The following is a 17,295-nucleotide window of genomic DNA, read 5'->3' as shown; positions in this document are numbered from 1 at the left end:
GGGACCAATGTTTCCTCAGAGTGGTACCCGCTTGGGTGGTGTTGGGTGGGAAAGTGGTAATCATGATTAGTTTTTAGTCCGCAGCTTCCCTTTCTCTGTTTGTTTGTATCAAATCTGTTTGACAGCGGTGTTGAACCTCTTCCATCACGGTGTGAACCACCTGTGTTTTGGAGCCCCTTACTAGAAATCTATCTCTGACTTCTAGTAACTGGGACACCCCTGCTTCTGTATGTGAATTATTTCTCAATGCCCTGATTATTTGTGACTTAACATTTCACTTAATAAGTGAGGGTGGGTGGCAGCTCTCAGCCCTCAATAGGGAATTTCGATCAGTCGGCTTAGTATAAAGTGTGGTACCTAGTGAGTTCTGTGAGATAAAGATAGATAATTTAAGGAAATGTATACTGTGTTCCTCAATAGTAATCTTAAATAATACTATAGTGTCAGTATTATGGTATGTGGTGAACCAAATTTCCTAATGATTCACGACTACCCCTCCATATAGGGAGGATGTCATCGATAAATCTTCGATAGAAGAGTTCGTGTTGGGCCCAAAGATAATGGTTCTCAAAAAGGACATAAATGTATTTGCATAGGCTGGGGCCATGTTGGAGCCCATGGCCGTCCCTGCTGTCTGTACATAATATGTGTCTTCAAATTTGAAATAGTTCTTGTTCAAACATATTTCAATTAAGGATAAAAAATATTCAATTGGATGTCCTGTGTAATCCCTAAATTCAAGGAGATGGGTTTTGACCGCTTGCAGTCCTTTGTCATGTGGGATAATTGTGTATAGATTATAAACATCCAAGCTAACCAGTAAATCTCCCTCTGAGATCTGTATCTCTCTCAACTGTCTAATGAGTTCATTGGTATCCAACAAAAATAATTTAGTTTGTCTGACCATAGGTTGCAATATGGAGTCAATGTACTGGGCCACTGGTTGTAAAATGGACCCTCTGGCCGAAACTATAGGTCGGGCAGGGGAGTTATGTAGTGTCTTCTGCATTTTGGGCATCGTGTACAGGATAGCAGTGATTGGGAAATCTGTAATACAGAAATCCTTTATCTGTTCACTGATATACACCCCTGCTCAAAACCCAAATGAATCAAATCATCCAATTCTTTCTTGTAAGACAATGTTGGATCAAATGTTAATTTCTTGTATGTGTTTTGATCTGATAGCTATTGTACAATATCCTCTCTATAACGTGAATAGTTCATTAGAACAATGGCTCTGCCCTTATCAGCTGGCCTGATTACCAAGGTGGAATCTGATTGTAATGTTTTGATTGCTTAGTGTTCCTCACGGCCCGGGTCATATTATTTTTCCACTTAGTTTCTTTCTGTTCAGATTCTATTTCCTGTGAAATGAGCCTAGTGAACGTTTTGGTACTAGGACTGCAATTAGAGGGCTCAAAAGTGCATGGTTTCTTACACTTGTGCTGTGTATTATTAGTTAGAGAGGTGTGGTGCTGGAAATGTTCCTTAATTTTGAGTAGTCTTTGGAATCGATAAAAAAAATCCAATTTGAGGTCAAGTTCTGTAATGCCACGGCTGGGCACAAAGGACAGCACTTTATTAAGTAATCTTGCTTCAGCAGGAGTCAGAACATGTGAGCTCAAGTTAATAATAATGTTTTCTACCGTCCCGTGCGGGGGGGCCTGTGTCTTAAAGGGACAGTCTACACCAGAATTTTTATTGTTTTAAAAGCTAGATAATCCCTTTATTACTCATTCCCTAGTTTTGCAAAACCAAGACAGTTATATTAATACACGTTTTACCTCTGTGATTATCTTATATCTAAGCCTCTACAGACTGCCCCCTTATTTCAGTTCTTTTGACAGACTTGCATTTTAGTCAATTAGTGCTTACTCCTAGGTAACTCCACGTGTGTGAGCACAGTGTTATTTATATGACTCACATGAACTAACACCCTCTAGTGGTGAAAAACTGTCATAATGCATTCATCTTAGAGGCGGCCTTCAAGGTCTAAGAAATTAGCATATGAACCTCCTAGGTTTAGCTTTCAACTAAGAATACCAAGAGAGCAAAGCAAAATTGGTGATAAAAGTAAATTGGAAAGTTGTTTAAAATAACAAGCCCTATCTGAACAATGAAAGTTTATTTTGGACTAGACTGTCCCTTTAAATTTTGCCCTCCTAATGTTAGGCCTGTTGTGCCTCCCCCTCTGTACCGAGTAGTCACCCCTAAAAAATTAGGTGATCTAAATTGCCCACGTTGTTGTGTATTGCGTTCAGTTTTCTCAGGAATATGTGGAAAGTAGAAGGAATCAGTTTGTATAGATAGATCTCTGTCAGTGTCAGAGGATTCAGCGCCACTGGTATCAGCAGTATTAAAGCTTACTTTACGTTGGCGTGGTCTTCTTCTAGACTGATTAAATTGTGGGGTGGGGTGCAGTATCTCTGTGACAGTGGAGACAGTTGTAGCCAGGTTTACGGCAAGCCTTTTGGTTTGCAGGTTTTCCGGGTATGCAACTGGGGTTGGGGTGTTTACTGGGGTCGTTATTTGATCCTGTGGGCACTCTGACATCCCACTGTTCCACAGATGAATGGGAGACACCCAATCCCATCGGTGTCCCCTATTTGAGCCTCTAACGTGTTATAATTAATTATCATTAACCAGATTCCAAAAAGTTGAAGGCATAGATGTATATGTCCAATACAATAAGTTCTGTTATTTTTGTTCGTTTAAGACATTTGTATATATTGTAAATAATGGCTATGACATTGATTTGTATAACCATCTGTCACAGAATATCCCTACATCTAGCATAGCAAATAGATGGTAGGAGTTTATGGGCTATAATGATTGCCCAATGATGCACTTAAACATTTGATATATAAGATTTTCTGGAAATGAGTAACTAACAATAGATGTTGAAATGGTTAGCACACATGATTTAACATGTGGTGAACCCTACATTGGATAGTTCTCTGGCCAGTTATTTGTCACATACTTTGTTTTGATTCATACCTTTGTTGACACAATTAGTTGACAAATTGTTTAATCTTTTATGGTGCACTAATAAGTTGACAGGAGACTCCTTGGTTGCGGACATACGTATAGGCACTCGCAATCAATAGCGTCTGCAGTTACCATGGCAACCATGTTTCTTTAATCCATCTCACTGACAGGCATATGCCTGATATCGTCACACATGATATTTTCCAATTTGGATGCACTTACACTAGAATGTGTTCACACAGTGTGCACAAATATGTTTCTTTGATTTTTATTTTTCTATTCATGTACATAGTCTTGTATATTCTTTTTTACTCCGAAACCGGAAGGGTGTTTCAATTGTTTGTTCACAGCAGGTTTGGTTTAATTCATTTATTCACTTTATACACTATATAAGAGTGTTTGGCACATTATTTTTTATTCTGATGAAGGGGCTATATTAGTCCCCGAAACGTCAATACATTTTTGACTTGTTGATATCACAAAAAGTGTGAGTGCATTTTTTTTGGTTTCTATACTCTAATTCTATACATATTTGCACCCAGGTAGCTGAACCAGGAGGGTGGAGTCACTTTATGGAATATATATTTATATATATATATATATATATATATATATATATATATATATATATATAAAGAGCTCTTTCTGTATGTATGTCACATTAAAGGCACCTTAAAGTAAAGTCCAGTTCAATAAAGACTGCAGGAACAATCTTTATCTGTATGAGAGATAGCTTACGTTTGAGAGACTGCAAAACACAGATCATGTATGGAGCTTGTTGATATATGACAGAGAATGAAAGATGCTATGATGGAATCAGAGAGAACAGGACATTAATAAAGTTATAGGAGAGTCAGACTTTAGCTCATGAAAGTATTAGAGACTTCAAAGCAAACAAAAAGCAGGTGAAGAGTCAGACACTACATAACAGCTGCTTCCTAAAATATGACAGAGGACAGTTTTAACAGATATTATGCCGATGGGGTCTGTAAATAATAATGTGTTGCATATTGTAAAGCATGAGAAATGCAGAACATAGAAACAACTGGACAATAAAGACTGTAGAGAACAGAAGGAAAATCAGAGACAACAGTGCAGAGATCAGAAAGTGTGTGCGATAAGAGCACATAGTGAGGAAAGTGAGAGAAAATACAATTTTCAGTGATTAATGTGCCTGAGTTTACCACTAGTGTTGGTGGGGGATCCATCTCTCAACAAACTCAGCGCCATAAACCCAAAAGCATTGAGACGATAGTTGAAGCTGACATGGACCATCTGGCTGTGTTCAGTAAGCTCTTCCGTGGGGCTGTATCCAGGCTCTGACCCACTAAATACATGTAAGTAGCCTCCATGGATCCAGACCATGACAGGCAACTTGGCGTCGTAGTTCAGGTCAGGTGTCCATACATTGACATACAGACAATCTTCTGAACCCATCACGGTGCCATTCTCACCCACCGGCTGTATCTGGGCGCACATGGATTTGAAATTTGTGGCATAGAGTGTGCCATTCCAGCAGGTAGGCTTTTCCGGAGGCCTCCAACGTAAGGGTCCAATTGGGGGGCTAGCATAAGGGATACCTTTAAATAAATACACCTGCCCACAGTGATGCCCACGCACCCTTCCACATTCTGTTTGTACATCTACAAAGGTGCACCCTGATGTCCCCGACAGATATGCCAATCCTGCCACCAGTAGACACAGGACTACAACCGCTGCACACATAGCTGCTATTGTTTTGTAAGATGTGTTAATGCAAGGTACATCTGATTCCTTCCACTGAAGTATCTCGCTTTCCTCGTCCTCCTCCTGGTCAGACCCAACGAGATGCCTGAATTCCGCCACTGAGCCTTGTTCACCGAGACTGATCGTCCGCCTGTGATTTAAGCAAGAGGCAAATGTAAAGAGCTGTAATATCATATGACTTTCTAAAACTGCACTATTGGTTTATTTAGGCAAAAGGGGATCTTCATTTTCTAGATATTAGTTAACTCTCATATATACTAAACACTAATAATGGAGACTGCAATTCTGATCTTATTTTAAACTAGCCTGTTCATTAAAAGGACAGTGAATCCAAAATTAAAATTTCTTGCACTATCCAATTCATTTAAGTTTAAACAACTTTCCAATTTTCTTCTATTATCAATTTTTCTTAGATCTCTTGGTAACCTTTGTTAAAGAGTAATCCTAGGTGAGCTAAGGAGCGTGCACATATAACATATCTATAAACATTGTTGTAAACACTGAGGCCAGATGGCTAAAGACACAGCCACGCTCCTGAGCTCACATAGGAAATTGATAATAGAAGTCAAATGGAATGTTGTCAAAATTGAATGCTTTATCTGAATCATGAACTTCACTGTCCCTTTAATACATTTACAGTTCTAAAAGACTCCCTAATTACTGTAAAACCCTACAACTGTTTCACAAATGATTCTTCACATCATTATCAAAGTAATTCAAATTTGTACATCCAAATACAGACCAGACTCTGAGGCCCATTTATCAAGCTCTGAACAGAGCTTGAGAGCCCGTGTTTCTGGCGAGTCTGAAGACTCGCCAGAAACAGCAGTTATGAAGCAGCGGTCTAAAGACCGCTACTCCATAACCCTGTCCGCCTGCTCTGATCGAGTACGATCGAGTTGATTGACACCCCCTTGCTGGCAGCCGATTGGCCGCGAGTCTGCAGGGGGCGGCGTTGCACCAGCATCTCACAAGAGCTGCTGGTGCAATGCTGAATACGGAGAGCGTATTGCTCTCCGCATTCAGCGATGTCTGTCGGACCTGATCCGTATTGTCTCAAGATCTTTGAAGGGATACTTAACCCAATTTTTTTCTTTCATGATTCAGATAGAGCATGCAATTTTAAGCAACAATCTAATTTACTCCTATTATCACTTTTTCTTCGTTCTCTTGGTATATTTATTTGATTAAGCAGGAATGTAAGCTTAGGAGCCAGCCCATTTTTGGTTCAGCACCCTAGATAGCGCTTGCTGATTGTTGGTTTACATTTAGCCATATATGAGCAAGCACTACCCAGGTGCTGAACAAAAGATAGGCCAGCTCATAAGCTTACATTCCTGCTTTTTCAAATAAAGATACCTAGAGAATGAAGACAAATTTACAGTAGAAGTAAATTAGAAAGTTGCTTAAAATGGCATGCTCTATTTGAATCATGAAATAAAAAATGTGGGTTCAGTATCCCTTTAAAAATACAAAAATAACACTCTTAGTAAAACAGTGCATTGTAGTAAGGGAGAATGACCTACTGGTGAATGAGAAACCTCAACGCATGTTGCTCTGAAGGCTCTGTGTTAATGACTTAAAAACACTAGAACAGTCTCCTAAAAAGCTTAGAAGTGGATGCAGGCAATTAATTCCTAGAACATTTATAGGGAAAACATTATGCTGAGGCCAAATTTACTATTTTATTATGCATTTGAATGTTCCTTAAAGGGACATTATACACTAAATATATTTATAAGCATAGTATTGAGGTAATTTCTCCAGTAATGGGTGCAGCCATGTTGAAATCTAGCTTTCACTACATTCCAGTGCTTACATGTGCAACAAATCTCCTTCAGATGCATGCAGTGAAACCTAGGTCCCAAAATAGTGGCACCCCCATTTAGAGGGAGGTGCATGAAATATATGTATTGTTTGGTGTCCCTTTAATGGGACATGGAAGTCAAAATTAAAGGGATATGATACCAGACAGGCAGACAGAGCATAACATTTTTAAAGTTAAAGTTTCTAATTGACTTCTATTATAAAATGTGCTTTTTTCCCCTATGGTATTCGTTGTTGAAGAGATACATAGGTAGGTGTCTGAAGTACTAGATGGTAGGAAATAGTTCTGCCATCTAGTGCTCTTGCAAATGGATAACATTCAGTAAAACTGCTGCCATATAGTGCTCCAGACACATGCACACTCCTGAGCTTGCGTCCTTGCTTTTCAACAAAAGATACCAAGAGAATGAAAAAAAAATGTACACTAGAAGTAAATTAGAATGTTGCTTAAAATTGCATGCTATATCTGAATCGTGAGAGTTCTTTGGTATCCTTTGCTGAAACTTAGTTAATTTCTATAACTGTACACTTTATCTGAATTCTGAAAGTTTAATTTGACTTCCATCCCTTTAAGTCCCAAGCAGTGATTCATAATAGTCTTGTCATCCTCATAGAACAGTAAATTCAACCCTCTGACACAACAAATATCCATCAATAAAGAAAAAAAGAGAAAGCGCATTCAAAAAGCACCTGCACTTATAACAACCTCATCTACATATTAGCAAATCAGTCTCCACAGTAAATGTGTCCCCTTTAAAACATAACTTTTATTACTGACATTATTATTAAGAGAATGAATAATATGTTGGTTAAAAACGTGAATACATACAATTCCATTATTCTAAAATGATAAAAAAAGTTCCTCTAAATATACATGCAATTATCCCCATTATTGCAAAGAGCATGAACACAAAAGATCCCTATAAAATGTCTATTAGTGACTATTATACAGCATGACTTGCTATTGCAAGTATAATATATGGGTGGCCACATTAATTATTTAAAAAAAAACTGGGTATTCCTATGTACAATCATGAAAAACCATACCAAAAATTACATATCACTAGGTCACCAAATAACTATTTATGGTTAGTCAAAATTAATACACAACATGTATCCATAAACACGGTATTGATGAAAGCCCTGATACCTTAAAGATACTAAAGCATCATGGGAAATGTAGTTCTAAAACATCTGGAGAGCCAAGGTTGCTGACCCCTGGTCTAGGCCAACAAGGCCTGTGCCTAGGGCGGCAGATTTGGGGAACATTTGGGGGGTGGCACTTATTGACGTACTGCCAAGCTAACAGCACCTCTTTGGGGCACTGTCTGTGGTGGAATCTGTGCTGATAGAGGATTAAAGGGTATAGACTTAGGCTACATAGCAGTTAGTTTTATATTATTTTGTAATAAACCCACATTATCACATTTTAACCTTTTTTTTGTTCACTTGACCCCTTTCCTATTGCAAGTGCAATGCTATTAGTCATTGGGGTACAATGCACTATGCATGGGGTAAAGGAGTGTTTTTGCTGTTCCCGGACCACTGGGTTCTACTTGGGGGATGGCACTTATTGACGTACTGCCAAGCTAACAACACCTCTTTGGGGCACTGTCTGTGGTGGAATCTGTGCTGATAGAGGATTAAAGGGTATAGACGTAGGCTACATAGCAGTTAGTTTTATATTATTTTGTAATAAACCCACATTATCACATTTTAACCTTTTTTTTGTTCACTTGACCCCTTTCCTATTGCAAGTGCAATGCTATTAGTCATTGGGGTACAATGCACTATGCATGGGGTAAAGGAGTGTTTTTGCTGTTCCTGGACCACTGGGTTCTACTTGCTACCTTGGCCAAACGTTGAGTGCCTAGGAAAGCACAAAACCGAAATATGCCACTACCTGACGCATTTCACTCAGAACTTTGTCAAAGGCCATTATCCATCAAGCAAAACTTGTAAAACTTTCTTCTCTAGTAAATCTTTACATATTTTTGAGCTAGGTCTGTCAATACCCACTGTAATTTAAAAAAAAAAAACATAGAGGGCGCCACATAGTGCAGGTCAAACGATAAGAATCCAAAAGAATATGTAGATAGCCAAATTGCTACTCACGTGATGTAATGCACAGTCGTGCAATATAGGCAGACTGGAATCAAAAGTCGCCCGGCAGACACACAGGCAATATACAAGGAAGTCCCAAAGAAGGAGAATGTGGTCCTTAGATAGTCACAAAGCACTTTATCCCACCAGGGGGAATCCAGGAGAGGATGGAGGTAAAAGGAGATTGTTGTCCCACCAGGGGGAGTCCAGGGATAGAAGGTATCGCTTAGGCAATCACCAGTTCTCCAAGAAGTAACCAGTTCTCCAAAGAAGTTACAGTGTAGCAGCAATTACATTAATAAAAGATTTTATTTTAAAACAAGTTAAAAAGCAACGCGTTTCTCCGTGTCACAGCACGGTTTTATCAGGCTGTATATAAACATTGAGTGCCTAGGAAAGCATAAAACCGAAATATGCCACTACCTGACGCATTTCACTCAGAACTTTGTCAAAGGCCATTATCCATCAAGCAAAACTTCTAAAACTTTCTTATCTAGTAAATCTTTACATATTTTTGAGCTAGGTCTGTCAATACCTACTGTATGTAAGTGTTTTGTTTTTAATGCATCATACTTTAATCTCTAAATTTAACATTAGATTCATTATAGATAAACAGTACATTAATATTTTTACCAAAGTCCATAAACCTAGTGGTTGTGCTTTTCACAATTATTATGGCAATGCTTGTTTTACGTTAATTTCGCTTAGCTTAGGATGACCACACATCCCCGATTTTAGGGGACAGTCCCCGGATTGAGGAGACTGTCCCCAGAAAAATGATGTCCCCAGAAAAATGATGTCCCCGGCTCCTGTTGTACTACAGCCAAGCGCTGGAAGTGATCGTCTTGATAACGTCACTTTGTCTCAGCATATGGCAGGCAGCGTGCAGGTCAGGAGGGAAGAGCTTGTGTATGTGTGTATATGTATGCTTGTGTGTGTATGCTTGTGTATGTGCATGTGTGTATATATATGTTTGTATGTATGTGCATGTGTGTATATTTATGCGTGTATATGCGCATGTGTGTATGTATGTTTGTATGTATGTGCATGTGTGTATATTTATGCGTGTATATGTGCATGTGTGTATATGTATGCTTGTGTCTGTGTATATGTGTGTGTGTGTATATGTATGCTTGTGTGTGTATGTGTGCACATGTACGCTTGTGTGTGTATATGTATGCTTGTGTGTGTGTATATATATATATCAGATTACTATACATTATGAGACATTATCAAGAAATATTTTCCTATTCTATTAGGAGATACTCAGTTACAGCCCATAGTGAAGCAAGGTTTCAAATGTATATATTCCAAGAATCTCACTATAGGCAATATACTCGCACCCAGCCAACTACCAGACAGAAGGAGAAATATGAGCTCTTGGCTACATGTCAATGGCACATATAAATGTGGCAATCACAGATGTAAAGCCTGTGACTCCATTGTGGAGAGTAAGAAGTTTTACTCATGTGCCACCAAAGAGAAATTCACGATTAAAGGATGTATCAATTGTTCAAGCAATTATGTGGTGTACCTCATTGAGTGCATTGAACACTCTAAACAATACGTGGGTATGACGAGCAGAGATGTCAGGACTCGTATCCGTGAACATCTCGGATACATTAAATATGAGAAACTCTGCTCTGCCCTTTCAAGGCATTTCATTGAGGTACACTACAAAAATATCACCTCTTTTAAGTGGAGGGCGATTGAAGCTATACGTTTGCCCCCTAGGGGAGGCAACAAGGATCAGATTCTTGCTAGACAGGAAATATACTGGATCATGAAGCTGCGCACTCAGATCCCCCATGGTTTTAATTCTGAGTTTGATGTCATTAACCATTGGAGGTAGCAGCTTCATGGTCCAGTATAAAAGTTTGGCCACACTTTTACCTCATTTTATCTTGTCCCATTTGATATATTGCAGATATTACATATCACATACTAATACACATCTTTTTCTTAAACTCAGAAAAAGTTCACTGTGAGTGTAATTATGGTAACAACTGTGTCATTCACTTACCACTACCCCTTGGTTTATATCTAAAGGAGGTTCATTCATATGTGGCAAGTGTTTCTGCCTTATCATAAAAGTTGTTTTCAAATGTATACAATGGATTCCTTTAAGATATGTATTATGAATATTTCTTGTTTCCATCACGACAATTACATTTGGAAGCATCCCATTGTGTACTTGTGTATTAGAATAATGATTTATTTTCCAAATTACATAAATATATATTTGCAAGGCACATTTAGATGACTTAGGATTTATGTACTCCATCAGTATTTGTGCAGTATGTAGCAATCAATTTAACACATTTGTGCACATTTGCACGGAGTGCAGACTGCTGTTGTTCCTTATATATTATTAATGTGCAATTGTATTTTGCTTACAAACATTATTTTGATCATTACAGGTACAATCTGGAGTTGCATAAACATAGTCTCTTTCATGTGTGTTCGATTATATGCTTAAACCATGTTTCATATCCTGTTAGTTATTTACTCTGCATTTGTGTATATATTTTTGTGCATGTTCATCTATATGGTTAACTAGGGGTGTGCCAAGTACCATCCAATAGCCATTTGTTACCTACCCTTTTTAAACAACACACACTTGTGTCTGTTTAGGTTTATGATTACGGCCCCAGCCGAAACGCGTAAAACCTTTCAGTTCATGTGCACACCTTGTTCATTTTAAATTTATACTAATAAAGCCTTTTTTTACCTATGGAATTCTGGAACCACTCTTCTCTTTTTTTGGTTCGCTTTTTTGGATTACAAGGAATCCTTCTATCAGTTCCTGATTTCCCCAGCTATACTCTGGCTACCCCCGGTGGTTTCACACTTTGTATTATCCTGTGTATGGTATAGGGTTGAAGACCTTACAGCAACACTTCACATCTCAGAGCGTGAATGGCTATATCCCCACACGTGACTCACCAGCCTCCGTTTCTATTGGAGAAGGGTCTATTCCGTCACGACCATTGAGGAGTTCCCTTCAGCGAGGATCAAAGCGGCGCTGTGTTTGTGTTCCTCACCAGCGTGAGTTGAACTGAACAGCGCATCTAAAGAATCCTGTCATTTGGGTGACGAGAATCCTGGATCGAGCAGTCAGTGCCTGGTACTCTGTTTCCGCGAGAGTGGATGCCCGAGAAGCTACTGGGTGAGTCCGTGTATACATTTACACAGTGATCTTCTCTATGGGGATTTGTACATAGCCCATTATTTGCTCATACTGGGACTTTGTTGTTCTTCTTATATTAACCCTGAATATACCATTCATCACTAGAGGAAAGAATACCGCTGTACACATATATATTGTAGCACTTGTGCCCCTAGTATTAAGCCAGGAACTTCACTTATTTTCTTATATATATATATATATATATATATATATATATATATATATATATATATATATGTGTGTGTATGTGCATGTGTGTATATGTATGCTTGTGTGTGTATGTGTGCACATGTATGCTTGTGTGTATATGTATGCTTGTGTATATATATGCTTGTGTGTGTGTGTGTGTATATATATATATATATATGTGTGTGTGTATGTGCATGTGTGTATATGTATGCGTGTGTGTGTGTGTGAGAGGGAAAATGTGAGAAATAACGTATAAATATATATATATATCATACAATCACTCCATAAACCCATACCAAATACACTGCATATACAATTTGAGGAAAACATGCTAATAAAATAGTTTTTTACCATTTGCCAATAAAAAAAATTGTCCCCGGATTTCATTTTAAAAATCTGGTCACCTTAGCTTAGCTCCATAGCAATTACCTAAACATATGGGAACTACCGCATATATAGGTTATGCAGCAAACAATTCAAGACACAATGGTGGTTGTACTGCCAGCCATGTTTCCTAGTTCTGCTGCTATATACCCAGGATGGAACAGTGTATATATAAACGCAATTCTGGGACATTAAAGTAATACAAAAACAGTCTGTTTCATGGTTTTAATAAAAAAGCACTAAGCAGTGGATTATATTTACTATAAATCATTGAAATATGAATTATTACTAATTTTAAGGATTTTACCTTTTATTTCTTTTTTGTAACTTCATTTGTGAAGGGTCCATTACTTCCTGTCACTGCCTCACATGGGGGCTGGGTTCTGTAAAGGAAGTGAAAGGAGCAGCTTTTCCTTGACAGTGTTGCAAGCTGTAGTCAGTTTATTGCCCTTTGCTGCAAAAAGCATGTGACAATAGAATTTAAAAAGGAAATGAAACCCAATTTATTTCCATTATGTAATTTGTTTGTATCCTTTGTTGTAAAGTATACCTAGGTAGGCTCAGAAGCTGCTGATTGGTGGCTGTACATACACGCTTCTTGTCAATGGCTTAGCTCATAGTCATGCATGACTGCTCCTTCAACAAAGGATTTTAAGAGAATGAAGCAAATTAGATAATAGAAGTGAATTGTATAATCTATCTGAATCATGAAAGTAAAATTGTGGGTTTCATGTCCCTTTAACTTCTGTAATGCTTATGTAGTTGCTTATCTGAGAATTTCTAAGTGCTCATTTATACCCCAATGTTCAAAACATCGACTGCTTTGATTGCCAGCTATCAGCTGCCGAGACAACATCGCCTGAGCTAGTTAGTGTAGGTGTAATTAAACTTAGGTACCCATGGCAATATTTGTGTGCCTACATGGAAACGAATTTCCGTTTGAGTGAGCGCACTGTCTGCGCCGTGTAGGCCCACTTCCAATAGAGCACCCCCCCAATTGAAAAGCATAGTAGCGCCTTGACTGTGAACCGAAAAGTATGAGCTCCTATTCTTATAAAGCAATCACTTTGTACAACATTACAAGAGCATAAAACATTTTTATTTTGTGATGCAGGTAGAGGATAAAATTGTAAAAGTTTCCTGATTACTTAAATGTTTACATTTCCTTCCTTCTAATCATATTCTTTGTTAAAGGGACACTGAACCCAAATTTTTGCTTTCATGATTCAGATAGAGCATGCAATTTTAAGCAACTTTCTAATTTACTCCTATTATCAAATTTTCTTCATTCTCTTGGTATGTTTATTTGAAAAGCAAGAATATTTAAATGCCGGCCCATTTTTGGTGAACAACCTGGGTTGCCCTTGCTGATTGGACACACACCAATAAACAAGTGCTGTCCATGGTTCATTTATCTAATTTGCTTTGTTCTCTGGATAGTGTTCGTTGAAAAACACACCTAGGTAGGCTCAGGAGCAGTAATGCACTACAGGGAGTAGTAGTACTTAGCATTGGCTCACTGGCTGTACTCAGCTAGCTCTCACTAGATCATTGCTGTTCTAAAGACACAAAGAGAATGAAGCAAATTTGAAAATAGTAAATTGGAAAGTTGTTTAAAATTGTATGCTATATCTGAATCATTAAAGTTCCCTTTAACTCTGAAAAATGTGGTTGAAAAGCATACAGCAGACTTCAGAGAACTGACCTGGCTACAAATGCTACACAACAATTGCTCAGTGCAGGAGCTCAGTTATATCAGTTCCTAATTGCAACCGCAAAAGAGAACACAACATCTAATTGGATTCTCAAGGAGTGTGTCCCTTGATTGTAAAACAATGCAACTTGTTAAAAAGTAACAGTTTAAACACAGATGGTTTGCAATGCAGTTGCTTAAAGTGACAGTGTGCTGTAAAATATTAATGTGTTCCCAATAATCTACTTTATCTGCTGGAGTGTATTTAATTGGTTTATTTTGTTATTTGAAATAGCTCATTTTGCCAGCTGTATCCCCACCTATACTGAAAATATGAGTAGCAAATATTTTCTCAGTAGAAAATCTATATAAATAGGAGACAACAGTACTGATAAATCTCCAGTGGGGAGTATGAGGGTGAGAGATTTTATATATGAAATTGCTGGGTGTGCTCATTCAACCCACAGCTATAATTAGCATCTCAGTATCTAACATAGATAACATTTGTAGGTCTGCTTTACTTTCAGGCTCAGCCCATTGTTTTGGGCATATCATGTGGAACCAGCTACTTAAAAGAACAAAAATAAACATTAAAATAACAATTTCCCATATATTTAATACTCTGCAGTAGGTATAGTAAAAAAATGAATTCTCTTATTTTCTTGTTTTTAAAAGTATGAAAAGTACTGATTTACCTGCTTATTGCATATTTAATGCCTTGCAATTAAAGGGACCTGAATGTCAACATTAAAGTTTCAGATTCATAGATCATGTAATTATAAGAGACTTTTTACTTTACTTCTATTATCAAATGTACTTCTCTTGGTATCCTTTGGGGGAAAAACATACTTGGGGAGGCACATGTGCAGCAATGCACTACTGTGAGCTAGCTGCTGATTGGTGGCACTGTACATATGTCTCTTGTCATTGGCTCACCATATGTATTCAGCTAGCTCCCAGTAGTGCATTGTTGCTTTGGAGTTGAATTTAAAGGGACATTAATGTCATTTTCTTTAATTTATGCATTTTAAATGATTTACTACATTGCAAACCATCTGCATACAAAATAAATGGTTTAAATGCATTTAAAGCAAGTCCAACCTACAATATATCAGTGCCAGGGTAAGAGTAAAAAATAATAATAAAACAATGAGCTGAATAAATACTTCCTGCTGTCAACTTCTTAGTATCCTATCTTTAGAGCAGTGTAACAAACAAATGAGAGGAAACCACAGGAAAGAAAAACACATAATAAGACAAAAATCCAACGGGAAATGGACAAAAGAAAAATACAAAGAACATAGGAGTGTACCTGAGATGTAAGAAGAGTAACGAAGATACCTACAGCTGGTGCCCAACGAGAAGTAAAGAAGTCTCCAGTAACTTGCCTGTTAAATATTCCTGAGCAAACATTTGGCACTAAGTGATCTGGGTGTGACTGTAGCCTTCGGACCGCTTGTGCTATCTGCCAAGATTTATTGATATGCTTAATTGCATTTAATTAAACCCATGGCACCAGGGCCGGCCTTTGGGGGAGGGACGGGGCTGCACGTGTGACGTTCAAGTGTTAGTTTAGTGGAGGTACACTGCTTAGCAGAGATAAGGAGTTCCTTTGGAGCAACTATTCCCCCATCCCTTCCACAAAGTTAATACAGTAGTTAATTGCCATTTGTATGGATATAAACTACAAATGACAAGGGCATTGCCATAGGTATCATGTCCTTCTGTGAGAGCCCCTTCCCCTTTTAAAACTATGAATGGAGCCTAGTGATGTAAGTTATCGCTATTACTACGACCACCACCTGCATGTCAGAGGGGCATCTAACCCTTCACCCAAAAGAAGGAATTCCCATCTTTAAAATGAGGAGTCTCTTGCCTTTTGAAGCAATTGGGGGGGGGGTGTATTGGCTCTGTAATACCCTCTCCAACTTTCCAAAATTATGTTCTCTAGTGCCCCATGAGAATGTGATCAACCTTGCCTACAGTGATCACCTGCAGGTGACATTTCATCAATTTCAAAAAGACTGATTCCCCCCTATTAAATGAGTGGCTGTGTTATTCTTTTGCTGTGCAGGATGCAAGATATGGGCTCTGTGCCCCTCACCACCTCCAGAGACAAACAAATGGGCCAGAGCAAATGACAGCTCAAATATGTCCTATGTATTAAGCATTTAAGCCATGGTAGATTATTAGTTTTTAACAATACTCCCAACCATGGTGAAATTCAAACGCCTAAATGTATGATTCTGTGGGCTTAATATATATATATATATATATATATATATATATATATATACACATACACACACACACACATATATATACAGTTGTGCTCATAAGTTTACATACCCTGGCAGAATTTATGATTTCTTGTCCATTTTTCAGAGAAAATAAATGATAACACAAAAACTCATGGTTAGTGTTTGGCTGAAGCCATTTATTATCAGTTACTCTTTTTAAATCATAATGACAACATAAACTACCCAAATGACCCTGGGTGCTAAGCTGGGTTTGAGTTTTTGTGTTTTTTTTTTTAACTTTTTTTTAAATATATTTCTTTTTCACTTTTTTATTTATTTTTTCAGATCCCCAAGACTTATCCTGTTGGAAAGGTTAGGCGATTACCTTTCCAACGGTGGGTCTTGGGGGTCTGTTGTTGCTTAGATGCCTGAGATACAGGCATCTAATCAGCATGCCCCCATTTCCCTATATTGTCTATTGTTAATTTTAAATAAAGTTGTATAGTGACGTTATCACGTCTTTGCGCGTGACGTCACTGCGCAAATAGTGAAGCCCCAGTGATGCCTCTTACTATTCAGGCCAGATCGCCGGAGTAGGAGAAGGTGGGAGCTCTCAGATTGCCCTCAAGGTGGGTGAGTGCTAGCGACGGCTCTGAGCCGTTGTTAGCATCTGACTGTGACAATTTGCGACGGCTCAGAGCCATCGTTAGCACTTAAAGGATTAACTCAATAGTCTTCAGATTTTGAGTCCGTTTGTAACATTGTAAAAACATAATTTATGCTTACCTGATAAATTTATTTCTCTTGTAGTGTATCCAGTCCACGGATCATCCATTACTTGTGGGATATTCTCCTTCCCAACAGGAAGTTGCAAGAGGATCACCCACAGCAGAGCTGCTATATAGCTCCTCCCCTCACTGCCATATCCAGTCATT

General features: G+C 38.2%; 1 protein-coding gene across 2 annotated transcripts in view; it reads right to left on the bottom strand.

Moving 5' to 3' along the window:
* Positions 1-17,295, bottom strand: part of LOC128665989 (para-nitrobenzyl esterase) — a 230,878-nt gene that overhangs the window by 96,547 nt on the left and 117,036 nt on the right. For both annotated transcript variants that reach the window (XM_053720317.1, XM_053720318.1), the window contains exon 2: positions 4,173-4,864. In XM_053720317.1, coding sequence (XP_053576292.1) covers positions 4,173-4,864 — 692 coding nt within the window. The remainder of the gene's footprint in view (positions 1-4,172; positions 4,865-17,295) is intronic.

The sequence above is a fragment of the Bombina bombina genome, chromosome 7 (genome assembly GCF_027579735.1).
Source record: "Bombina bombina isolate aBomBom1 chromosome 7, aBomBom1.pri, whole genome shotgun sequence".
NCBI classification, from domain to species: Eukaryota; Metazoa; Chordata; class Amphibia; order Anura; family Bombinatoridae; genus Bombina; species Bombina bombina.
This window is presented reverse-complemented; position numbering and strand designations above follow the sequence as displayed.